The sequence below is a fragment of the Branchiostoma floridae genome, chromosome 3 (genome assembly GCF_000003815.2).
Source record: "Branchiostoma floridae strain S238N-H82 chromosome 3, Bfl_VNyyK, whole genome shotgun sequence".
In the NCBI taxonomy this organism is placed as follows: domain Eukaryota; kingdom Metazoa; phylum Chordata; class Leptocardii; order Amphioxiformes; family Branchiostomatidae; genus Branchiostoma; species Branchiostoma floridae.
The window spans coordinates 27,618,480-27,644,889 of NC_049981.1; the positions used below are offsets into that span (position 1 = coordinate 27,618,480).

The following is a 26,410-nucleotide window of genomic DNA, read 5'->3' on the forward strand; positions in this document are numbered from 1 at the left end:
CTTGCAACCAGAACCGACGTAGCTCCACAGCAGAGGGCATGATAGAAATAAGGATCGCATTAGCGACGTCGCCTTAAAGTTGGCGTCTTAGATCTTTCCGTGTGCGACGTAGGCATGGGTCCTGGTACATTTACATCGCAAATAAAGACCAAATCGTCTACTTCCCACCATGACCAAATGAGGGGTTGGCTTGTGCGTGACGGACACAGTCACTTAGATGTAGTACGGGACGCTTTCGCTAGGAGCACACATGCGTGTTTGGGGTTTACAAGGTTCAGATTTTCCTGTTAGATAACAGTGTTGGAAGTCAAAAACCTACAATAGAACACCGATATAATATCCTTGAGAACACATGATTTCTTCTTTTTGTTTAATAAAAAAAGACCATTTAATAGTGTATAATAATAGTGGCAGTGACGATACATCTTTTACACCCCCCCCCCCCCCCCCCAGGAATCTACTAAAATCGTTTAGCGAATCCGGAGTATTAAGTCATCAACACACCATGTCACGATCAACTGGAAGGCAACACTTTTTCATTCCTGAAGCTTTTGTATGTCCCTTCCGGCCTTTTGTCTTTTTTTTTTTGTATTTACTTGCTAAATAAACGCTTCAAGTCAAGTCAATTGTCCTGCATCTCTTTGTTTTAAGACACGTCTGATCACAGGAACATTTTTCTTGATGTTCATATCCCTACTTAACTCTCACTTTCTATCTGTTATTATTCTGAAAGGAACATGATATGTGCTGTTGTCCCGGTTAATCAAAACATTTCCCGCGGTTTCGTGACGTCTGGGATTTAAACTATGACGTAGTGGTATAATCAACCAATGAGAGGCCGAGTAGTTACTAATTTATGCGACCCAACAAGACGACGCAAAAGGGTGTACTGATCAAAAATTTTGTGGCGGTCCGAGAGCTGTTACACCTCGAAAACCGGCCAGGTAAGGCACCAATTGTTATGTGAACACCACTTTGCGATATTCCATGGCACGATAAGCCTGTAGTGTACCTATATCTTGAAGATATGGAGGGGTAGGGGCGCCTGACAGACACAGCTGCCTGGTAGGTTTTCTGTCCCCACCGCGAACACTTCCTCAAGGTTACGCTTGGTTTATTCGGAAATGCGTGATGATTTCCCATGGATGAAACCTTGAACAATGCACCATTAAAAGGGGTTAGCAATAGAGAATTCGTTTATGTTCGGAACTGTGAGAATTTTGAAGATAAATAATTCGACTGAACGTTGTTTGATTACGCGAAAAATTTGCCCCTTGCTACGTGCAGCGACCTACCGGCAAAATGGCGGACTTTGGAGTTTCGTTTTTCTTTTCTTCGTACTGCAAAACGGCAAAATGTTGTATTTATTTCGTGATTCGTACATTGTCGACAATTTGGATTGTTCATTTGATGACAGACTGCAAGTAGATTGTACTTCAGGAGCGATGGTTTAAGTACAATCGCTCTTACTTCCACCCTGTTTGGCTATTCTTCGAACAGTCCCTCGTCTGGCCACATATTAGCTGGGTCACGCTGACCGCTTGCTGACCCAGGCCACTCGTGACCACAGTTAAATTAGGGTTTATACTAGTTGGTTTCTAGTAGCGATTCTGTATCCTTCACAGGCCATTCATAAAGGAAACCTACTTTGAAAAATCCAAAAAAACTATGCAGGTTTTAATACCATTGTTTATTTTGCCAGCTTTTGATAATGAACAGGGTAACTTATGACTTTTCATTATACTACATGTAGTATAAATATAAGGGCCGATTCACACCAGCCACGCTTTAACCAGCGTGTGACGGCTAACCGTCGCTGGTCTGAAGAGGAAATAAGGGTCGTATGACTGTATTTTGACGAACCGACGTGCGCCCTCCTCGGACCTGGTCCTGGGTCGGTTCAGCAGGGGTTCTTTGTTCTTGTGTCTAAAGACAAACCATCACCAGTGATGGTAATAGGAGGTTGTTGATCATATGCTGCTGACAAGCAATGGAAACATATTTTTCCTCATTCTAAGCCTTTGAGACATTGAAAGTCGTTGAATGTTCCAATTGAAATGGCCTGCCACCAGTGGCAGCTTCTTTGATCTCCTATGACCCTATCAACGTGTCCGGCTTGCACTACCATGCTCTAGCACAGTGAGGACAGAAGCTGAGTTCAAGCCCGTCTGCCCTGTACATGTGACTCATCCTCTTTGTTGCATCTCGTACAAAGGAAAATGCAGGTAGTAAACATTAAAAACATAAACAGTATTCAGGTTATGAACTGTGAAAATATGCACCATTTTGATTCACACGCAATACTAGTATCCTGCTCCACGGTTCTGCCTACGTGTCTAGAGACAACTGTCACTGTAGCGAAGTGTTGCATGATGGTATACTGTTTCCGATGTATTTTGCAGATTGGCCCGGGCGATAGCCTGTGTTTACACAATCTCTTGCTGGCTACGGTTAAAGTAGCTATAGGGTCGGCCGCTAGGAGCGCAATTTTAGTCAGGCTAGCCCGGTCGAGATTTCTCGAAAGAGACAGAAATAGTTTTTATGTTTTTACAACTTCGATTTATGTAACTTTGAGTTTTTCCTGAGATTCATAAATCAGGCAGTCCAACCTGAACATATGCCTAGACAAAAGGAATGAGATTTGTGTATCACTTGTCCAGAGCAGGCTATGATGACACTACACACTGTGTCTTTATAGCACAAAGAACTTGTCTCATTTAAGTCACCTAGTGTTGTTAATATAAGATCTGCTCTACTTTTTTGTGTATATAAAACAGACCTGTTGGTAGTTGTGCTATTTCAAATCACACCATTTTTTGTACATTATGTAAAACACCGACTTGGAAACCATCTAATGATTTATATGCCATGTTGTGAGCCAATCCTCTTTAGGCTAGCCACCTGTCCAATATGGTCACATTTGTCCAGTCCCCCAGGCCTTGTGCAGGTTTGACTGTAGATACACTGTCTTATGACCAGTGTCAGTTTGTTTTGGATTGTGAACTGTACATAGACATGTGCATATATTTGCATGTGCCCCTCCCTATCAGGGTTGGGTCATTGACCTTTCACACAACAGCAAAATATCTAACATAACATAACAGTGCCACATTGCAGCTAAAATTGGCTTTATTTCAAGTAAATACATTTTCCAACATCATATACATATAATTGCATTCATAAATGCATATTCAATTTAGGCCAGCGGGGATGAAATTGAGCAATTCAGTAAAACTTCCAAAATAATAACATTGTGTCATACATGTGGGACAGTCTCAAAGTGCAAACTGCTTTGTACTTTTTGGTGTTTACAGTGCATAGTTCATTTAAGAAAGCTTATGCTGCAAAAAGCAGTGTGAGGAAAGGTCAAGCCATTGTTTTTCAAGTTACACATGAACATACTGTTTGGAGAAGCCGACCTTGTATATATATATATAGAAGCAGTAAAGGTGAAGGTATTTAACTACCCTGGAAACAAAACTTATACTTATACTAGTTATAGCCAGGGTTAGCAGAGATTTTGTCTACGGGAGGACCTTTGATATTAAGCACTCTGGGAATTTGTGATGCAGACAAATCCGTAGAGTGCTTATCTATGGTCCACTGGAAGACCTGCCTTGGTTGCCAAACAAAATACCTGCTGGCCCTGGCTATAGGTCTGGTTTCCAAGATAGTTGAATACCTTCACAATTCTTTCTGGACTGTTATTCAGTACCACGGTACATTGTTTGGAACATCATACAGACTCCATTTTCCCATATCCTTCAACTCTCTTCCCCACAATATCATACAACAACAAAGATTTAGTGTAGGTTTACCTATACAATTTGTATGTCTGAGTAAATTCTGACCCAGACTGAAGAGTCAATGTTGAAACGACTTATGGCATGTTTGATAGTTGCACCACCTGTAATGTCATGTGACACCGTTCCCATGCTCCAAATTTTTGCCCCATTTCATCATCCACGTGTACCGTCCTTGTACATGTACACGTGATCGAGGGACCACAGTCTCATCCATTGGTTGTTCTTATCCTAGCGGTCACATTGTCACGTGAGCAGTCCATAGTATATAGGACAGGTAAACTATAGGTCAGTTTGCAGTGTTTGCCTGGACCAGCAGTGCACACACACGTAAGAATTCCATCTGACCATTTTCAGTACGAGTGCCCAGGTAGTACATGTATCATGATTGTTGCCCACTTGTGGAGTAGGTCTGAGACATTGTTTTAGTTCATTGTGGATTGTGGAATCTGAATGTTGATTTCATCATGATTTGTTGATAATGGGTTACACGCAGTATCTTGTATTCACAGTGAGGAAAATGTCTTTTTTGGTACATACCAAGCGTACAAGCCATACAGCTCATGAGAGTTTTTAACAAGAACTTACCACCTTTGAATCATCTCATGTCATGTACTTATCTACTACTTCCTCCTGCCTTCAAACTTATAGTTAGAATATTTTTATGACACAGTTGGAACTGCATTCTTTGGCTAGTGCTAAATCATTGTTGAATGTTGTTTGTACAGGGTCTGTAGCAGGGACAATGGCAGCACAGCACTGGGAGTTACTGGGGAAGCTTCGCCGTCAGATCACCGATCTAGAAAATGCCATATCTCGTATCAACTCCGTCAAGAGGAACCTGCAAGCAAACTCTGCGGAGGTGGGTAGTCAGTTGGACATAAAAAGAGGGTGTATTGAACTATGGTCACAGTGATCAAAATCAACCATGATATAGTACACGTACTTCCCATGGACTGATATTTCTGTAAGTTGAAGGATTCCTAACGAGATGCTTTGCTGTGGTGCAATTGTGTATGATTGTAAAATTGTATGTGGAATACTGTATGATTGAGAAATGTTACTCATACACACCACTGTCAATTGAGACCTTTCCTTGCTGTCATGCATATTGAATATAAAGAATTTGATATTATTTCATTCAAGCAAACAAAAAGTGAACCGTCCATACAATTATCTGTCTGTATCTGTATCGATATAGCCAGTATGACTGCCCTTCGGCATAACACACCAGCTTCGCTGGCACGGGAGGCAGCAGCAGCTGGTTTCTTTACACTGAACGGCTTGTCACACATAACCTTTGCTCATCTGACTGCAAATGTTGTTTGTAGCTATCTAATACGGATGTACCTACTGCACTTGAAAGCAACGAATTCCTCTCATATATATATAGTTCTAGGAAGCAACGAGAAACAAGTAAAAGTGTATAAAGTGAAACAGAAATTCACGTAAGATATTTGTTTGTGTGTGTCCCCCCAGGTGAAGTCGCAGGTGCATGCTGCTATCAGTCGTCAGCTGGAGGCCCTGCGCAGCCGCGAGGTGTGGCTGCTGAACCAGGTGGAGACTCTCCAGCATGCTAAGGAGGACATCTTACACGGGCAGCAGACACAGCTCAGTGAGGTAGGCAACTTCACATCTTACATGGGCAGCAGACACAGCTCAGTGAGGTAGGCAACTTCACATCTTACATGGGCAGCAGACACAGCTCAGTGAGGTAGGCAACTTCACATCTTACACGGGCAGCAGACACAGCTCAGTGAGGTAGGCAACTTCACAACTTACATGGGCAGCAGACACAGCTCAGTGAGGTAGGCAACTTCACATCTTACACGGGCAGCAGACACAGCTCAGTGAGGTAGGCAACTTCACATCTTACACGGGCAGCAGACACAGCTCAGTGAGGCAGGCAACTTCACATCTTACATGGGCAGCAGACACAGCTCAGTGAGGTAGGCAACTTCACATCTTACATGGGCAGCAGACACAGCTCAGTGAGGTAGGCAACTTCACATCTTACATGGGCAGCAGACACAGCTCAGTGAGGTAGGCAACTTCACATCTTACAGTTACATGGGTAGCAGACACAGCTCAGTGAGGTAGGCAACTTCACATCTTACATGGGCAGCAGACACAGCTCAGTGAGTATAGGCAACTTCACATCTTACATGGGCAGCAGACACAGCTCAGTGAGGTAGGCAACTTCACATCTTACATGGGCAGCAGACACAGCTCAGTGAGGTAGGCAACTTCACATCTTACAGTTACATGGGTAGCAGACACAGCTCAGTGAGGTAGGCAACTTCACATCTTACATGGGCAGCAGACACAGCTCAGTGAGGTAGGCAACTTCAGCAGTCAAGGAATAGTTAGTCACTCACAGGAAGAATAGCTGCAATGTTAAGTTGCATTTGTCAAAGTAATTGTGGATTGTGACAAACTCAGCTCGTGTACAAGTCTAAATATAAGTCAAATAATCTACACCGCAGTAGGTGTAAAGGAGATTTATGGAGAATGGAATAAGAATGTATTCAGAATTTATTTTGATTTTTGGTTAAGGATTTTGCAGTAGTCATGATCATTGAATCAATAACAGCAAGCAAAAATCAACATGCACTTATATTTGTGTACCCAGAATAGGACTGGTGCATGCAGACTTCTGAAATACACTGTACTGCACAGCTCCAATTTGACCTGCACTAACCTGCATACTACTTGTAGTTGTTAAAGTCTACGCAATCTCGACAGTAGCCTTTGCTATATCCTTTCAACATTCTGTGCCAGTCTGCATGTCTATATGCAGGTTTTATTTGGCAGCATGTATACTGAAATGAAACCAGAAAAAGACACTAATGACATGATCCTGTCTCCCTCCAGGCCCTTGGCGAGGCTCGTAACTGTGCCGACCATGTGGAGGGCTGTCTGCGTGGGGACCAGGAGGAGAACTGTGACTCCGCCTGCATCGAGAGAGTCCTCGCAGAGAATCTCAACAAGTAAAGGAGACATTTGTTTTACTATAATTGCAGCATTTTTACATTATCCTATATACAGAGCGTTGCCCTCAGGCCATGCAGTATACCCTAGGGAGAATATGCTAAACACAGCTAAGGTTTCCACTTTTGTGGATATGGCCTCTACCCAGCTGTCAGCCAATCAGAGAATCAAGTGTACCTAAGGAAAAAATTTAGGTACTTTCTTGATTGGCTAACAGCTGGTTAAAGGCCACATCCAACCACAAGAGTGGAAACCTCAGCTCTGTTAAGTATATGTATGGGCTGCAGGGAGGCTCTGCATAAGAGAATGTATTTTTATTCAATGAAGACACAGTATATTTAATAATATCCATGAGATCTTGTTTAAGGTTTCTCTCTTTCCTTGAATAAGACTATCTGCAGCTCAATGTGCGATGCTTCCCTGTAGACTTTCATCCCTGAATGCTTATGAATAAGAGGGTCTAGAATGGAAGAACTGTACAACATGGAAACTAAGTTGCAACTGTCGATTCTAATATATAAGAATACAGTGCCTGTAAAGGAAAAAATAGAACTCGACATGTATTTATTTGCTGATAATCAGTGTACATGTTTCTGTTGCTATAAGTGTTATCTGCCCTCTTAGGCTAAAGGATTTGAACATGGAGCCAGAGGAGACCTCCTGCGTAGAATTCTCTGCAGATACGAGCTCCCTGCGTGAGTCCATTCACCGCTTCGGGCGCGTGGACTGTAAGAACCCACGAGCCGAGGACCTGGTCTTCAGTACTGCTGGTAAGTCCTTTCCTACTGGTTTCCCTCCTGGCTGTGCCTTGCTGCCAAGTTTATGGTGAAAGGCCCCCATACATGTTCTTACTTGATGCATATTTATCAGCCTTGTTTTGTCACGTTTCATGTATTTTTTTTCCTTCATGCCATCTATCATTTCCATGTTTGTCATTGAGCTGAAAAGCTACACTTCCATATCTCGTGTTCTGCACATGTTAGTCATGATTTTTGAGTGGTAGATAGCACTTAGAAGGGAGAGTAAGGCGTGTTATTTTTTTGTCCCCGAGTTGTCTTATGTGATACATGATGATAACCATTAGGCAGTATTCTTTCAGCTTAGCCAATCGCAAGTTGTTTACATTTTGGAACTACAAGATTTTTTCTGTAAATTGCAGGTTGCAACTGTGTTAAATTCTAGTGTGATTGCTTAGCAGTTCCCAGACAAAGGTGCAATAGTTTTTTACCTGAACAACAATGTTTGGCATTCTGTGGTGACTCTATCTGTCCCCTGCAGGCCTGAAGGCTGCCAGTCTGCCCTCCCTGTTTGAGGAGTACGGAGACCAGGAGCACCATGTGTTGTACAAGACTGTGGAGGACGCACGTCGGCAGCAGGGCCAGGAGGTGGTGCACCAGGTGGGCTTCTGGAGATAGCTAGAAAAAAAATTAGATTCCCCTAGTTACCTGTGGCATCAAATTCAGAAGAAGTTTATGACATTGTTTATCTATCAATCTTTAGGTGTTGTCCCATCAGTTTGTAGATGAGTGCCCCTTTTGTACAACCATTACAAAAATGTCAACATACAAAAAGAAACACTCCGCCAACATAGAATTAGCATACAAAATAAGAATGATAGCAAAGAAATGGCTTGACATGATGCAGTGCTTGTTTCCATTGACATTATCATTGGAATGTTTTCTACCAGCTGAATTGTAAGATAAGAAGATTATGTATATAACATGATTGATTGCTCTATACGAAATGTAAAACATCTTTGTTGTATGTTTGAAGGCGCCGCTCCCAGACCTTAGGAAGGAAGACTGGCTGGCCCGAGGACCAATCACAACACAGCCGCAGAGGAGCAGCGAGCAGGACGGCGCTTCTTTCCGCCCCAGGTTCGGCTCCCTGGGGAAAGTGAACATCTCCACTGCGCCCATGTGCATCCAGGATTGGCTGCTGCAGATCCGCCACGAGGACGGGAACGGGAGCCACGGCACGTCCATGGAGGAAGACGGAGATTTCGTCATGCTGGACGGGAAGATCTCGTGCTCCCAGTCTGCACCATCGGAGGCACAGGAGTCCATCGAGATGATCGGCACTCCCGACATTCTGGAGCAGTCCGACTGGCTGGCGAGAGACGACAAGACTTCAGACAGGCCTTACACCGAGTTTCCTTACTTTGAGGAGATCAAGGAGATGAAGGATTGGATCTTGAGGTACGAGGAAGGAGTCAAGTCTTCTAGCTGCTGCTGCGCTCCAGAGGCCTCCGATGGTGCCATGGAGATAGAGAACCTCGGCCAGCTGTCCTGCAAGAAGGGGTCCATCCACAAGTACTTCCGTGACGTCCCTTCTGCCAAGGAGGCTTGGCTGATGAAGCACGCTCCTCAGGACGTCCAGTCCCTCTGCCGTGCCAACGAGGTGTGCCCGTCCTTCAGCGACTGTGTGTGCGACCTGAACTGCCAGCAGCAGGCTCCTAACGACACCGAGCATCTCCACCAGTATTTCAAGCTTGCTTCCAGCAAGGTTACCGACTGGCTGATGAAACCCAAGAACCCGTCCCTCCAGAAGGAGTTGGATGAATCACCTATCTTCACCTACTTCCGCACTGTGATCTCCGACCCTGTCTATTGGCTTGCTGCAGGAGGGCAAAAGGCCGCCTCCGAGCCCCCAAAGCCGTCCCCATTTGACGGTGCCTTTGCTGCTATTACAGCCCAACCCTGTAGCTACTGGCTGGCCCACCGCGGAGAGTCGAAGATGACCAAGGAGTGCCCGTATCACATCATTTCGGAGGGATTCTCCCTGAAGGATGAAGGCACAAAGCACTGGCTGCTTCCTATGGAGGGCAAGGAAGAAGACTCAACTCTCAGCCCACTCATCGCCTGTGTTGTTGATGGCTTCAAGCAGATCGAATCTCAGCCACAGAGTGTTTGGCTGGCAAAGGAATGTCCAGCTAGTCAGGTTCAACCACCCAACAAACCACAGGTCCAGGCAGGAGAGGGAGATGCAGTACAGTTTGTCTTAGATGGTTTGCAGCAGCTGCTCATTCAGCCAAAAGAGGCCTGGCTGTCACGCCCAGCTAAAGAGGAAGGCAGCACCCATGGAAGTGCAATCAGCAACAAGGGATGGCTGCACAGGGGAAGGGAAGAACACCCGCATACAGAAACTGCAAGTATGGCAACAGAGAAAGAGCTCGGGTATGATCCTGAAAATGCAGCAGTCCAGATGGCACTGGGGGGCCTGGAGCAGTTTATGACCCTCGGCAAAGAGGCGTGGCTGGACAGAGGGGCGGCCAAACCAGCAGTAGAGAAAGACGAGACCATGACAACTGATGCAGACAACAGTACAGAAGAGGAACTCGGATATAACCCAAACAATCCAGCTGTGCAATCCGTCCTGGGAGGTCTCAAGCAGTTTGAGGCACTCGGGAAAGAGGCATGGCTGAGGAGGGCCACCCCTCCAACCGAGACCAAGAAAGCCAGCTGCTCCACCAAGGTGGAGAAGATCATGAAGGAGGTGGAAGAAAAGGTGCAAGACGACTACGACCCTGAAAATGAGATGGTGAAGGTCGTTCTGCAGGGGTTCGAACGTATCCATGCCAAAAGGAAGGAGGAATGGTTGGACAGGGGCGACCGGGAGGCGACCAAGAAGAGCAAAGCAGGGCCATCAGACACGTCCTCTGGCAAGTCTCCCTGGCTGCTACACCAGAAGGATGAGGCGAGTGTCCAGTCAAACAGTGATGCAGTGAAATTTGTCCTGGGTGGAGTCAGCCAGATCCACAACATGGACAACAAATGCTGGCTGGACAGGTGAGTGACTCGTGTGCAAGAGATAGAAATACAATGTATAAAACAGAGTGAACTGATAAAAACGGTGTAAGAGAGGTTGGATTGTGAGAGACTTGTGTGCCTTCCTTTCCCAAGTTTCAAAAATATATGGCCTTCATCGGTCAACATTGACCATTGACACATCCTAATTGACATCAGTCCTACAGCATAGGAATTGGCTAAACAGGTTATTCTGAATGACACAGTTTCAAAGAGCTCTGCTGAAAAATCGAGGTTTCAAAAAGCCAACTTGCTTATAAGTCTGCATTTTAAAACAAATAAACTGAATGAACTAGCACAGGAGTTAGTTAATTGTTAAATGATTATTGCTGCTCCATGCAAGTGTGTACATGTAGAAAACTACATGTTCCGTAAGCCTGTATTATTTACCTTTCCCCAGGAGTGGAGAGTCCCAGCAGCCTGTTGTGAAGAACTCCTGGATGTGGAGGGGTGACCAGGACCTGGCCCAATGGCTCGCTAAACCTGCCAGCAAGGTGAGGGTTGTACCATGTCTTCTACATTAGAGCTTGAAACATTGTGTGCATATGCACTTTTCTGTACGCCAATTAGAGCTGTGTGCCAAATTTAAGTCTGTAGGTGCACCATAGATATTAGCGTTTCGTTACATATATAAATGTACTACAAGTGTACAGCATATCCTTGATACTTAAGTGTCAGAAAATTATGAACCCAATGAAATCAAATTCAAAATAATATCTCTAACTTTCACTTGACTCTTGAGCTCAGATTCAAGTTCAATTGACCTCTGAACAGAGACAGTAACATTAGATTTTGGTGACATTGTACTTCATGTTATGTTAGTGCTCCAAACTTTTTTTCTGGGTAGATGCACCAGTGCACCTATTTTCAAATATGAATTTCAACACAAGTACATGGATATGGGTATTGTGTCTATTGGCAACAGTTGACCTACCAAATTAACTGCTTTTATGGTCATATATCAGATGTCCTTAAATGCTCCTTTTTGTAGTTTATATTCTCAGTTGGTTAAAAAGGACACCATTTGTTCTGTTCCTGTGTAGACAAATTTGTTTTCATTGTGAAGCTTTGTTCCTTGACATACAGCATATCAAGCTTACCGTATATTCTCGAATAAAGTACGCACTTTTTTAACTTTTCAAAATTGAAAAGGTGCTACAAGTTGTTGCCAAAGTTGGGGTGCGTACTTTATTTGAGAATATACGGTACTCCAATTGTGAGTCATTGTTATATTTCCTCTCCACAGTAGTGACCACTGGTACCGACAACAGATGGCCATGCCATGGGGACATCACCTACACCATGTTATCATCTGTAATTTACTCTCATCATATCTCTGGGGCAACCATAGTTGTCCACATCTGCTGTCTCCATGGCTACTTGTTACCATGGATACCGGTGCTGATGTGAGACACTCGGTGCCTTGCTGCTTGCATAGAAGTTGTGTAGAACAATTTTTGAATGTTACCCAGTGCTTTTGCAGGGAGTAATGTCAACAACAGTACTTATTCCTCTATAATTGAAGGCTTCAATGCAGTAAAGATACATGATGAAAAACTGAAAATTTTATCAAGTTAATACCTGTGTTTTAAAAGATGTATTATAAAGTATGATTATGGTCTATGGTGAAATGGAACTCCTACTATCCTGAACTGCTGCTTTGGACCAATGTTACTATGTCATCCTAGTTATTGTATATCAAAAGCAAATCTTCATGAAGAGATTATTGATTTGTCTCATTGATAAGTAATAGATATTGATATCACAGCACTTGCACTGTGTATTGTTGATTTAAGATTATATTTGGAGCATCCAACATTATATCATATCACAGACAATGTTAGCTTTTACGTCTTATAACCACTTTTGGCAATGACCTTTTGTGTTTCTCAGGCAACTATATGTGATTTTGGAAATGATCAGACGTTTCAAATAACATGCGTTATATTTCATCATTGACACTGACAGAAGATAATGAGCTTCATATCGTTTCCAAAATTACATCCAGTTTCTTGAGTAACTGCATTTTGGCATATCTTATTACCTGGATTTCTAACCTTCATTGATGGACCTTGGTGTCATTTAAGACAATTGTCTTAACAGAAGTTAACCACATAACCACAAAGTCTAGATAAATCAGAAAAGAGCGGATAAGACAGATGTAATCTTTCTTAAAGAATATATGTATTCTTAGAATACTTTTATTTCACTTGATGACTTAGAAATGTCAGATTCACCTACACTATCTGCTCTTCTTTGTAAGTTGAGATGCCTTTGAAATAAAAATAAACAAGATTGAGTTAACTATTTGGAAAAAGCAATAAATGGTGTAAGGGATCAGTGTCTTGTGTTCTTTATTTGGAGTTGGGGTGGGGTACAGTAAGTCATTGGAAAATGACTCTCCCAACTTTTCTTTCATAATTCTTAAGCACTGTACTTACTTACTTTACTTTACTTTAGTTCCTGTATAGTTCCTGAAAATGTTGTGGATGATTGGAAAAAGTTAAGCTCTAACGTGAATTTGGTCCTGTTAATTTACCAAAGATGATAATTGAATGCTTGCGTATGTCTGTGCTAGTTTGCTGAAAATCGCACGAGAAAAACATCGTTCAACCAAATACCTGTCCCTGCCAAGTACGTGCAATGACCAATTTGTCTTTTATTATTACATTGATAAAGCTCTTGTTAGGCATAAGAGAGGGATGATGGTCCATGCTGTATTGTGGCCAAGCTAGCTAGAGTGAATCAGAGAGGTCCGGACGCATTAGCTACAGAACTGACCACAAGAGTCGGTCGTCTTTATTGTCATCTTAAGGTATCTCGGTCGGCTAAATTGGCATTTTGACCTTCCACTGTTTTCTTATTAATAACACTCACTTGATTTTCACAAGCTCAAAAGTGGGCTCATTCAGCTACAGCTGTACTGTTCTTGTATGGTGAACAACTTGGTGTTGATTTTAATCACCTGTTCATGACAGCAGAGACGTCGAACCTTACGAGCACATTCAATTTACAATCCAGACTGCGGGTGATGAAACTTTCCGTAATGTCCTGTTACTGGGTCGGTACAAATTAGGTCTCTCGATCCGACTTCTGTCCATTCATTATAGGACAGGTCTAACTGGTTTGGAAATTACTGGTATTTCAAAACAGACCACCTGCACCCGCACCACAAGATGATGATCCCCTCACCCTAGTGCCTGAGTCCTCAACCAAATGAGGTTTGGCACTTACATGAAGAAGACGAGCCTACACCACCTAGCAAAAACCATCGCCATCCAACCAGCGAACTTGACATATATAACCCGATGCATCATCCCTACCTGAAACAGTACCTCCATACACACATCATTCACGAACGGGTAAGCAGTATAACTGTGCCAGTGATCATGACAATGGAAGATAGGTGGGAGTCGTGGGACCTATGTCCCATTGTCGTCATTACTTCTCTAGTAATAATGCACACACGAGGGATGAAAGATCATTAATCTTCCATACTTGACACCTTTGAGTCCGCACTGTTCACTGTGACATCAAGCTGAATATATCTAGTCTTATAGACGTGACGTCTCCCCGGACAACACTGTTCACTAAGTGTAAGCCCCCACCGTCAAAAGTGCACTCTCATCCCAACTGGTGACTACTGCGCCTGTCGCACTCGTTCGTCGTAGGACATGTACTGGTTTACAACAAATTGTGAACATTCTTAGGACAGTCGCGGTTGTTTCGCGCGAAATTCACCTGTCTTTGTTTGTGACGGAAAACATTGTCGAAGATCATTGTTGGCGCTCGATTCTAGATCTGTGGCAATCTCGTGACGCATATAGCATGTCCGGTTCTAGGGCCTGGTCTTTCAATGTCGGCAAATCCTGCTACCCAGCTCTGAACGTGCATCTTGTAATGATCGTCACAAGCTCATGTGCGTCAATGGGGCTCCTTCAGGTACATTTGTCCTTTTGATTCGACTTCTGCCCAAGTCGCATTCATTGTAGGACAGGTCTAACTGGTCTAAATACTGCTATTTCAAAACAGACCACCACAAGAAGGCACGATGGCAAGAGGGAAGTTAGCAGACTTATTGTTCCTAGTGTGTCTCCTTATAGGTGTTATCAGTGTCGTTCAGTTTATTTTCATACCTAAGATGCAGTCGAGTACAGAGGACGTCCACAGGTACCGCGGCCGTTGGTTTGACACCGAGAAGACGGGAAAGGTGCCTTTCGGACCAATCAAAACTCTAAACACTTCCGACTTAGACACACGCTCCAGCGCTGTCGGCTTCGCCTACCCCGCGTCCGAGTTTTTCACCGTCTGGCACGAGGACAGCGTCCCAAGAGTTAACGGTAAACTGCGAGAGAAGAAGAAAATCGTGGTGTGGGGTGACGGTGAGGAGTGGGACGAGACTATTTCATCTCCCTGTCGCCCTGACGTACCTCCCTGCGACATAACACTAGACACCGGGCAAAGCGAGGGTGCGGATGCTGTTGTCTTCTACTACAGTCGTACGCCTAACGTCTTCAACAGTCGTTCCATGCCCAAACGGTACCCGCACCAATACTGGATCTTCTTCTCAGACGAAGCACCACTCTATCCCGCCATGCGTGCCCACGACTTTGCATCTTACAACGGCGTCTTCAACATGACCATGACTTACAGGCTAGATTCGGACGTCCCAGCCCTGTACGGATCCACTGCTATCGTCCATAACAAACTTAACGGAAAGGACAGACGTCACAGTGAGGAAGACTACTCTGTCGGAAAAAAGGGTCTTGCAGTCTGGTTCGTGAGTAATTGCTATAAGTACTTACCCAGGTTCGCCTTTGCGAAGGAACTTTTGAAGCACATGGACCTGGATATATTCGGTAAGTGCGGGAAGGACATAGTGTGTCCGGAGAAGGGCTACGACTGCTCGGACAGTATCATCAAGCAGTACAAGTTTTATCTCGCGTTCGAAAGCTACCATTGCAGGGAATATATAACCGAGAAGTTCTGGAGGAATGCCCTGGAGAACGAAGCAGTTCCCATTGTGTTGGGGCCACCGAAATGCGACTACGAACAGATAGCTCCCCCTAACTCCTTTATCCATGTGGACGACTTTGAGTCGCCCGAGGATCTTGCAGCTTACTTGAAGAGACTTGACAAGGACAAAGAGCTGTACAACCAATACTTAAAATGGAGGGCGTTACCGATACCCACCGAAAGCATCTTCAGCGACTTTGGAAGTGCCTGGTGCCGTCTGTGTAAGAAACTGCATGATGTGGACACGACTGAGAGAAAAGTGTACACTGACATTGACGGATGGCTGAAGGGAAAAAATAACGAGAAGTGTGAGCCCGTCATATTTCTGGACTATACTGACCCAAGAAATAATGTGCGTTTTGGATATAATTTCACTCCTCTGTAGATCTGTGGTCGTTAATTGTAGACTACACACACACGCCCTAAGTTTTAAAACATTCTTCTCATTCTTTCTTTCTGTCAGGCGCCATATGCATATTGTCGGGGCTTGCATGCCGTTCCCATCGAGTGGAACAAACTTATCTAATATTGTCCACATCCACATATTGTCTAGTTGTCTGAGAATGGAGGTTAACGTTGGCCCATAGTATTTTTTTTTACTTAAATGACCTTCAATTCTACTCGTAGCTACTATTGTACAACCCGTACGTCCGTGACAGTGCCATAGAATCAAACTTCATTTTCGTCTTTTGATCGTCATACCGTAGCCAAAATAAACAGTACGTGTTATCAAATATTCAAACCATAAGGTTTACTAAAAAAATCATTTAGCGTCCTGCTGAAATGGGTTGCTACAATTTGCACTTTGAAGCAAACAGTATGAATACAATATATGTAACGTTATGAAGGGCTACCACAATCATAACATGTACTGTGATACAAGAAATTAAGATGTTGAACAAATGCAGCGGTATTTCTGTAAATAAACTTCCCTTTTTATTCTTGAAAATGATTCAAAATAGAGACACGCGCGGATGTACATGTCCTTCGAAAAATCCAGTCACTGTGCATGTGACTACACAGTTCTGGTAACAACTATGTTTTACATGCCCCAAATGTCTGATAGAAGTCGAAACGTACCGGTTATGGAAAAAGAAAACTCAAATATCCTATAATTGAGATGTCGCAAATAAGAGGACAGAATTTGTTCAGATAAAATTGCATGTTACATCATAAACATCTTTTATTAACACGACTTTGCTGGTTACAAGTAGTTATAAAAAGCATTGTTGGATAAAAGGGATAGCGAGTGTCGGATTAGCACTAGCGAGTAACCCAACGACCAGGGAGAGTCGATCCCTGGCCGCGCGGAAGGGTATGAGTTTATATGCTTTAGGCTCATATAAAGAACCCACTAGGCCGTGGCTCGCCGAGTGAATATTGGCACGCAATCAGCCTATGTAGCTCTACCTGACGTCACGCCCGATGACGTCACTGATCTATTTGTGAACACTGGTAACACTTTGTCTAAGGACGCTGGGTAACGAATACTGGAAAGGACAATGTGATAAAATAAATTTCTGCAAGGGTAGTTGTATCATACTGAACAAGTAAATCATTTGCCTAGCAAAAGATTTTAACAGGCTACGTGGTCCATTTACCGGAACGGCTTGTCTTTTACCCGGAACTGCAGCACAGCGAATGGTCGCTAAGAACCTTAGGCGCAGTAGGAAAACGAGCACCTTGCGTATATGTAGCAGCGCTCTACGTCGTATAACACATGTCTTTGGTACTACCGCTATGAAATAGCAAAACACAATTGTTATTTACTCGTACCTGTAAATCGTCCAGCAGTTTGCGCTTGTTAAAGTCTAGATCTAGTGACAGTAAGCATTGAAAAATCTGCGGTATTGTTCAAGTGATTTACCTTTTAATATTCTTGGATTGCTGTTCAATCAAACACACGCCCCCAGCACAGTCGTCAATTAAGGTACACTAAATCATCTCTTTTTAATCATTGTGAGTTTTAATATTTGGCGAGTCAAAGACGGCCTACTATGGAGGAGAAAAAGATAGACGAGTATCGGGTTAGCTAAATCCAGTGGATACCCTGCAACCGGGCTTCGAACCCGGGTCGGATGGGTGAACGTTACATGCTTTAGGCTCACGTAACAACCCACTGAGCCACGGCTCGCCAGGTGATCACAGGCACGCAGCAAGCCTATAATGTTGGTCTGTCAGGTGACGTCAGGTAACACAAGAAGACCGCGTCAGGTACGTAAAACAAAAGGAACCAGGTCAGATGGTCACGTGATCAGCAGGTGGGCACTGTCACTGACTTCGAGTTACAAACAATGTACGTGTAAAGATAGGTAAAATTTGGGCTATGCTATCGTCTGCAGTCGTACATTTTTACTGAGTCGTCGACCCCAAGTTTCAATACAGGGATGGTACAGGTTTTAGAAAATATTCATTGAGAATTTTCTTTTTCAAATGTGTTGAACGCTTTGTCCATCTACATGTACAGTGTAAGATAGGGGAAGAGTTGGCTAAACTGCGTTACGGAAGACGCAAGGTTGTTTCTGGAAGCTGCATACATAACCATATGCTGCTTTAAGTCTCAGGAGAATCATGTCGGACTTTACGTGGATCCGTCATGATCAGTATTTCTAAAATTATCCAACATTGAAACACGACCACATCAAGCATGCTAACTTTCACACAATAATTTATTTACCACTATCTGTGGTAAAATAGAATACTTAGTAAATATTGGGCCCTATACATTGTATTTTCCGTCTGTCGACGTATATATTCTCGATGTAAAGCTATTTCACATGGACATTTTACTGGAAACGTCCCTTCTGAAAGTACGGGTTGCACGACAGGTGCATACTTGCAGCTGACTGTTCAGTAACGCCATCTAGCGGTTATAGACTGTGTGCAACTAGTTAATTAACTGTCTTTCTTCTGTACATATACAAGTACTGCTACATAAATCATAAAGCTACAACAGAGCTTTCCAGTTTACCGAAATGTCAGGTTATCCCCCAATGTGTGGGCAAATGCCTTTTTTCGGCGTGACCGCATGCGGCATGGCTACAACAATCAATTTGTACACAATGAGCGACGTGTGTTTCCCAGTTCCCAGTTGGTCGCAATAATGTGAAGTTCTACACGTTTTCATGTAGCTGTCCGTATAGCGACGACACAAGGCAGGTACAGAAATCTCCCCGGCCCGTATGACAGAAGTATGATCAAGAATTCTTTCCTTGTTTTTATCTTCACGTTCATCCGGCAAGTTGTCCTTACTGTTCCGTTTCATAGCGTCACCTCGGGTGGCAGGTGGTTTTTACCTGTAGCTGACCGCACAATGACGCCGCCTTGCGGTTTTATCCGTTACCGCACGTGGATTGTGTGGACTTGTCAGACGGCGGAATGATGACTTCGACCTGTCGTTCTTCTTCAGTGCAAGCACATTCTTCCACTATGCCACACAAACAAATGGCACTCGTCACTTCCTCTTGCGGTCCTATTCCTGAGCAAAACAAAGAGGACAAGGGATTTGTTATCATTATAGATTGATTAAATGACGTGCAACCAGCACGCCTGGATAGGATATAGGATAGGAAATGACAGACAGTTACGAAGGAAAATTAGGTGATTAGCGAGGGAGAACCCAACAATTTGCTTGGGAGTGACATTTATTTGTTAACGAATGCGTTGATGAAAGCCCCGTTAGTGTCGGCGCCTACCCTACGTGTGCCCCAGGAAATCCTGGTAAGCCCAGCTGGTTCAACAGTCCCCCCATGCAGTCCCCCGTCACCACAACAGCTGCTGCTCTCCGAGTCAATGACTCGGGCCGGGAGTAAACATGTTTGTTTCGGTGTCACAACTGCAGAATTAGAAAATGTGTACCCGTGGTTGGATTCTTTGGGGCAATGATACAATACACCAGAGATGAGCCATTTCATGTCATTAGCAAGTTTCGATAACCCGGCAAAATAGAGCAACAACTAAGAGAGGGCGAAATTGAATAGATATACCAACGTCCTTGGATATACACATTTGTATCTATGTCGGAACACCGAAAATGCCTACCCAACCCAGGAGAACTGTATGCAGTCATATGGCATACTAGAATTCCACAACGTCACATGTGCTGCATGTACTAGTAACTTGCATGTACATCTGTACTTGTATAGAATTCATCATGAGAAATGTGCACTGAGACATGTTGGCAACCCCCGTATTAGCCAGAGTATCATCCTAGTTATAATTAGTTTACCGTGCTATCTCCTCACCAGCTTCTAACTAGTATGGGAACACTGCTGACAAACTAAACTATGGTGGAACTCGAGCTACTCCTACCCAATTCCTCAGCAGTCAGTAAGCCGTGAAACACGCGGCAGATTTGGAGCCGCCCGTGCATGAATGACGCATGTCACGTCCTGCGCGAATAAACAACTCCGGGAACAGGTGGTCCTGGGATAATGGCAGGCGGATTAAGGCAGGGGAGAGTCTCAGAGATTCATCTCCAAACGGATGTACTCTCATTTAGCGGAGAGCTATTTTCATGGCTTCCCCTACTTGCCTCTAGAAACTAAACCTAAATTAGAGAAAAATCGAGATATCGATCCCTTTAAATATTCCGTTTTGGATTTAAAAAAATTGAGCTCACTCATTCTTCCTGAATCAAAGACATTGACTTTGGAATCATCAACATTCACATCGAATTTCATCACTTGACGACGCTTTTCACTCGTTCCAGCCGTAGGGTACAACCATCCTTCCTACATACCAAACGCGCTTGTAAATATTTATCTACTCCGCCTTTGCAGTACTTGCATATACCTGAGTAATGCGTGCGCAACCAGAAATGACTGTGTCTTACACGATGAAGTATATCCTTTATCTTCCTTTATTCCATGTATCCCACGTTATCTCCTTTTTATTCTTTACGTGTCTTTTACCACCCCTCTCCCCTTATTCCGGCACCTCATACACATCAGGCAGCACAGGGAAACATCTGTGCATCCAGTCGGTGACAGGAAACATCCTGACTTCTTGCAAAAACGAAGCCGGGGATGGAAATTTCTGACGAGCCTGTGCCGAACCTTTGGCTTTCCGCGTGACCCACCAGTTGCGTAGAGGTCTGCTACCGCGCTTGTTACCATAACGGTTTATTCTATGTCATTGTGGAAAGTTGGTCACTAAGTGACTAAACAGTAACTTTGCGATTATTTCATTGTCAAAATTCAGGTATGACTTCTTACGTATGATTCAGGCATGATTCCGTTTATTTTACGCTCTCAAGTAATTCAGATATTATCCCAAATATTTTGTCAGTAAAATCTAGATCCCTTGACCCAACGGTCGATAGGGTCAAGTGTAGAACTTCTGTCTCTATCAGCGGGTCTCTATTAACGGCTTATTAGTACTGTACATGCATTTAAGTTGGCGGGGATTTAATTTCGTACCATCATGCACTGTAGTCTCTTAATCTCATAGGAAATGTTCACGGTGGTTTTAAGTTCGCGGTGAATTGGCAACGCGAAAACCGCGAACATAAAACCACCGCGAAAATTTCAGCTTTTACATAACAGTTTTGCGAGATCTTATACTGTTGTAGCCGAGCTGCAAGCCTGTTACGCCCACCTCGGCACACGCCTGTTGAATTCGAGACATGATACGCCCACCCGGCCGGCTACAAGCCTGAAGTACGTCTCCAAGCAGATGCAGAAAGGGAAAATGCTGTTCGGGAAACCGGAACTTGAGAAACGTGACTATTTTCTACCTCTTCTACACCTGCTTGGAGATGTACCTCAGGCTTATACTTGAGATCCCGCAAAACTGTTATGTAAATGCAGAAATTTTCGCTGTGGTCTTATGTTCGCGGTTGTCCAAGCAGATGCAGAAAGGGGAAATGCTGTTTCGGGAAACCGGAACTTGAGAAACGTGACTATTTTTTTGATTTCTACATCTGCTTGGATATCATGGATTTCGCCGACATCCATGAAAACTGTGAGGTATGCCCATACCGTTAGTGAATGAATGAAAACCTTTATTGTATAAGTTTGCCCAACCGAGCTAAGTACAGGTCACAATAAGTCAGGATATATACACACATAGTATCATAAATCTAGTCTAACACACAAGTTCGGCTTCTTCTCGCTTCTTGGTAATGGTGAAAATGTAGGACTGTATGGGTTTCGCTGTTGTCAACAAATTGGAGTAGACTGTGCCCACCCAGACTCTATGCACATTGTGGTAATCTCACCCCCACCTCCGGTAACATGTCAACACCATGTGTGCGCCACTTCCTCACTGATATATACCTGCCAACACAGGACTAGTCAGGCAGCCTATATGAGAGCGACGTGCAAGAAACCGGGTACAATTAGAACTAAAACAGATAGAAAAGACGCATTAGAAGCCAAAAATAAAACCTGACCCGTAAGGCAGTTGGGGACGGTACAATTATGTCTGGGATTTGCAGTTTGTGCAATTTCGCTGTCCATCAGTGCCATCGTCCAGGTCCATTACTTCCTTCTAGTCATGATCATTCTACATTACTTAACTGTAGGAATAGTTGTATATTTACCTCCTTATGTATTTATGTGGGGAATGTACTAATATAATTCTGTGTTCAGTGTCTCCCCTCTCATTTTGATTCAATAGTGTAAGAAAAAAAAACTATTTTCTCCTTCAAGGTCAAAAAGGAGTAGTAGTATACAGCTGTACTCTCAATTTATTGCTTGGATAGTATCAACGTCTCAGCCCTACTCTCTTTTTGAGTAGTGTTTAAACGTGAGAAAATTCTGGGAAAAAAAAACAAAAAAACTTCTCAGCCCCATTCTCTTTTTGAGTAGTTTTTAAACGTGAGAAAATTCTGAAAAAGCATAAACTACATATCCCCTGTTGGATAACATTGACACGCGTCCCTGGAGACTCTAACCAAGGTCGCCGACCCCACAGAACGCCGTCCTGCTTTCACCCGACTGAACAGATGAGCCTTTCAAGCAGTCGACAGAGATTAGGAGGTCAGAAGGAGAAATTCTTCAGCTCAGTACAGTAAATACCGAGTCGGTGGGGCAGGCGCCAGTCTTGTGGGGTGTTGGGCGCTAGTGCGATGACAGATCCGCACTTAATTAATACAGCATCATGAACATTGACTCTAGGATATTGGACGTTTCTTAATACTGCATAACCAGAAATGCCTCTCGTCTGTTAACGTTTCGATGCCCACAGTATCAGACATCTTCCACAGATATTTTAACTGGAGTGCTGTTTCTTGCCACTTGTAGGTGGCACATTTGCGGCGAGAACTCAATCACAAACGTTTGTATTCCCCTCGTCTCGGTTCATTGCTGGGTGAGAGACATAACTGGTTGTTCAAAAAGAAACTCCTATAATATATCCTATGTTCTACCAATCTGCTGATGAAATTATTTTCAGAACACTGACTTTCGTGAGGGATGAGAAGTAACTCTTTTTGGTAAAAAAACAAGGATAATAGCTCCTTGTCTTCTGTAACATTTTCTGTGACATTTCGGTAACAAAATATATTTCAAACGACAGTGCTTATTTTCTAAGAAATGGATACAAAAGGTTTACTTCTCTTGATTATTGAGGACAACGCTGGCATAGATTACACCATACAGTGAGTGAGTGAGTGAGCGAGTGAACAAGTGAGTGAGTGAGTGAGTGAAAAACAGGCGTGTCAGTAACTGGAATTGTCATCGAGCTATTATCACATTAATATACTATGTATACTCATCGTACCAAAAGACACCAAACAAAGTATGCTATTGATATGTGATTGACGATGTGAGGTTACATGAGGACAGCCCCATGTGATGTCCACGTGTGACCATCCCCACCTGTCACAGACATGACAGACGAGAAATAGATGCTTCACACACTGATGCCATAACAAGTACACCCAAACTGTCGACATGCCTTCAGTACAACTGGGAGACAGACGCTGCCGATGTAAAGCCGCGAGGGGAAATGGGTGGCAGACGAAGTACAGTAGAAGCCACTTAATTGCATATCGGATTAACGCACACTTCTGTTAACTGCACGGAATCCCTGAATCCCAAACCGGTGCGGTCCAGCTAGATAACTTCGCATTATTGCACCAGCCGGATAATTGCACCAAATTTACTGGCAAATAGGCCGTGCAATTAAGCGGCTTCTACTGTACTATATTCTTCTTGCTTTTCTGCATAATGAATTGGAACAAGAAGTGTTTATCCATCTGAAGAAATTTAGAAAATTGAAATTTTATAGAAAATTTTTACGCAGTCAAACGAAAAACACCGTCAGATGCTATCATTGAAAAGGCTGAAGTACATTTAGAGAATTATATAAACTTACTGACATATGAAGGTATATCAATACATTTGGATTCAATATTTCCAAAACATGTAACGTTACGCCTAGTTTATGTATGCCTAGGCTACTTCTACTCTACTTAAGACTTGCTGTGAAATCTGTGTTTAGTTGTCCCCAAATCAGTTAACGGTGACTACAGGAATGTGGCCAGGGGCTTGTTGCTCTCATTGCCTCTGTGCGCTTCAAAATAATTCATAATAACAGACACACAAAAGTGCCTCTCCAACAATTCACAATTTTTCAATCAACAACATGATTTAATCAATCTGGAAGAAAAAGACTTTTGAGATGGTGTTTTACTCCCCTGAGTTGTCAGGCTGTGCTTGGGCACCGACGGACTGCCCGAAAAAAAGTAAGCAGGGTGTGTGCGTCTGCGTCTGAGAATGGATTAAACTTGTTTTAATAAATATTTTGGAAGACTGTTGGTTTTGATTTTCCCCAATCATGTGAAAAATTAAGTCGTCATAAAAGCTTACTTTTCTCCTGGATCGTGATCGGCCCTCCATCTGCAGTGTCCTGGTGCACTGGTCCACACACTGGGCGAACTCCAGACTGGCCCTGTGTCTGCTGTAGTCCTGCCCGTTCAGACAGGCCAGGGCCGTGATATAACTACAGGCCACACGTAAGATAGCTAGCTTGGAGAGTTTCTGGTTGTACGAGTAAGAAGGGACCGCTCGCCGTAGACTCTCGAACGCCGCACTGATGGTATGCACCCGGCTGCGCTCTCTGGCGTTCGCTACGATTCTCTTGTCCCTGGTGAGAGTTTTGTAGGGCCTGCCTCTCTGTCTGGACGAGGGGGAAGTCGACACAGACCAGGGCACGGGAGAGGGAGGATAAACGTCCGCCGAGGAGAAGGAGAACCTCTCGGTAGGCCCCTCCAGTCGAGACACCAGTGTGAAGTGTTGATCTGTTCTGTCAGCTGTTGCGTGCTCGCCTCCAAGCATGGCGTTGTCGACAGGCGCGACTTGCAGACGGGCATCTTCCTCCGAGTCGGATTCCTTCGGTCGCTTGGTCAATTTTCGAGGTTCCCGAGCCTTTCTCTTGTTTCTCCGAGGTGGCCTGGCATCTCGTTCGGGCACAGGAGCCGCCCCCACCCGAGATAAATTCCTGTCGGGCTCGTCAGGCTGCTCACAGGTGTAGCTCGGGCTTGCCATCCCGCCCGCAATGTGCAATGAGGGCTGGTCGTCAGTGAGCCTTCGCTGGCGAGGACCTCCCAACTCCAGATGTGAATGTTCAAGAATTTATATTTAAATTACTAATCGTACCCAGATGGCTATCTACAAAAGCTGCCGCCGGCTGGCACAGAACCGACAGCTTGGGTCAGTTGCCATGTCAGAAATTCCAACTTCCATCTCACAACAGTGGCAGGGCTAGCGGAGCCGGATGGTTGGGGTACCTGGGCAGGGCCGAGACCAGGTGGGACGGATAGGATTACAGCCACCGCCGCCCCTTGTGTTCGCGTCCTGCCTTCTGACAGGAAATCCCGCCACTTACTCGGGGTGCAGTCATCCATTTATGATAAAAAGCCAACCTGTCAGTTTACCAAGGGAGACTATTAGCAACCAGGGCACCACCTGTGCACAGAGTTAACAATGGGGATGTGTTCCGCGGGACTGCCGCAAAACAGGAGGGGTGTGACGGTGGCGACAGGTGCATCTAGTCGTAAACCCGGGCACGCCCAAATGGCTTCTATCCCTGACGAAACAGATTTGCTTCATCTAGAGATGTCTGTGGAAAGTCTGACGGGGATCTTGAGGTTTTACTGCGGGAAGGGAAATTGTGCGTGTACGGAGAAAGTCCCCGGCCTCCCCGCCAGATGTTCCCCGGTCCGACCCGCGGCAGCAGTGTTTATTGTAACCTGAGTCCGACCGCTATTTAGCCTCGCACACTCTGGGCCGAATTCCAGATGCAGAAGCCCCCAGACAAGTATGAGGGACTGTGAATGGGGGTTGACGGTCAACTGGAGGCCACAAATTGAGAGATAATGATTGAGGGGTTATCGAACGATGTTGCTACATACACTGTATGTAATATGATAATATTGCTGCAATTTCGTGAAGACCTTGATAGTTGCAACTGTATGCTAATGGTGGGGAATTGAATATGGTTCAAATTAAGAAAAATCACCATAATGAACGAAGATCGAAGAACTTTTGAAAATCGATAGAATGTCTATGTGCAGTTATATTGTCACACTCAGTGAAATATTTATATCGACCACAAAAATGATAGTATGCGTTTGTTGTGCTTCATCTTGCACCCGACCTGAGCAAATAAATCCCCAAGTGACCCCTCTTGAACATATACACCGAAACTTAAACCGCCAATCTTGATATGGAAAGAAGTTGACGTCATGTTATTTAGTAATTGCATTAAATACATCACGATATTTGTTTCAATTGAAAGCATATCCAATTTCACTTTTTCAAACACGAATAACGTTACACCCTTTAC

General features: G+C 44.0%; 3 protein-coding genes across 6 annotated transcripts; 2 read left to right on the top strand and 1 right to left on the bottom strand.

The window, feature by feature from the left end:
- Positions 1-820: 820 nt before the first annotated feature.
- Positions 821-12,937, top strand: LOC118411225 (nuclear receptor coactivator 4-like). Of its 4 annotated transcripts, none has more exons than XM_035813348.1 (9): positions 821-944; positions 4,532-4,665; positions 5,283-5,423; positions 6,678-6,793; positions 7,419-7,564; positions 8,073-8,191; positions 8,568-10,582; positions 11,001-11,094; positions 11,847-12,937. In XM_035813348.1, the coding sequence occupies exons 1-9, from the start codon at positions 857-859 to the stop codon at positions 11,847-11,849; spliced, it is 2,856 nt and encodes a 951-aa protein (XP_035669241.1). In that variant the 5' UTR covers positions 821-856; the 3' UTR covers positions 11,850-12,937. The 4 variants fall into 4 exon arrangements, with proteins under 4 accessions (XP_035669241.1, XP_035669242.1, XP_035669243.1 ...); XM_035813349.1 differs by having other exon boundaries at positions 11,850-12,937; XM_035813350.1 differs by lacking the exon at positions 821-944 and adding an exon at positions 4,091-4,133.
- A 1,226-nt stretch (positions 12,938-14,163) lies between these two features.
- Positions 14,164-17,395, top strand: LOC118411908 (alpha-(1,3)-fucosyltransferase 7-like). The gene has a single exon (XM_035814402.1). It carries the CDS (start codon positions 14,652-14,654, stop codon positions 15,999-16,001), a length of 1,350 nt encoding a protein of 449 aa, XP_035670295.1. The 5' UTR covers positions 14,164-14,651; the 3' UTR covers positions 16,002-17,395.
- An 872-nt stretch (positions 17,396-18,267) lies between these two features.
- LOC118411909 (twist-related protein 2-like) lies at positions 18,268-26,410 on the bottom strand. The gene is made up of 2 exons (XM_035814403.1): positions 24,433-26,410; positions 18,268-19,094 (listed from the first exon to the last, which is right to left on the bottom strand). The coding sequence occupies exons 1-2, from the start codon at positions 25,108-25,110 to the stop codon at positions 19,089-19,091; spliced, it is 684 nt and encodes a 227-aa protein (XP_035670296.1). The 5' UTR covers positions 25,111-26,410; the 3' UTR covers positions 18,268-19,088.

Bases quoted from the DNA above. Each gene is read 5' to 3' on its own strand.
- LOC118411225 (XM_035813348.1), top strand. From the start codon at position 857: ATGCGACCCAACAAGACGACGCAAAAGGGTGTACTGATCAAAAATTTT. The intron at 6,794-7,418 runs GTAAAGGAGACA...CTGCCCTCTTAG, and splicing joins CTCGCAGAGAATCTCAACAA to GCTAAAGGATTTGAACATGG. The intron at 8,192-8,567 runs GTGGGCTTCTGG...GTATGTTTGAAG, and splicing joins GCCAGGAGGTGGTGCACCAG to GCGCCGCTCCCAGACCTTAG.
- LOC118411908 (XM_035814402.1), top strand. From the start codon at position 14,652: ATGGCAAGAGGGAAGTTAGCAGACTTATTGTTCCTAGTGTGTCTCCTT.
- LOC118411909 (XM_035814403.1), bottom strand. From the start codon at position 25,110: ATGGCAAGCCCGAGCTACACCTGTGAGCAGCCTGACGAGCCCGACAGG.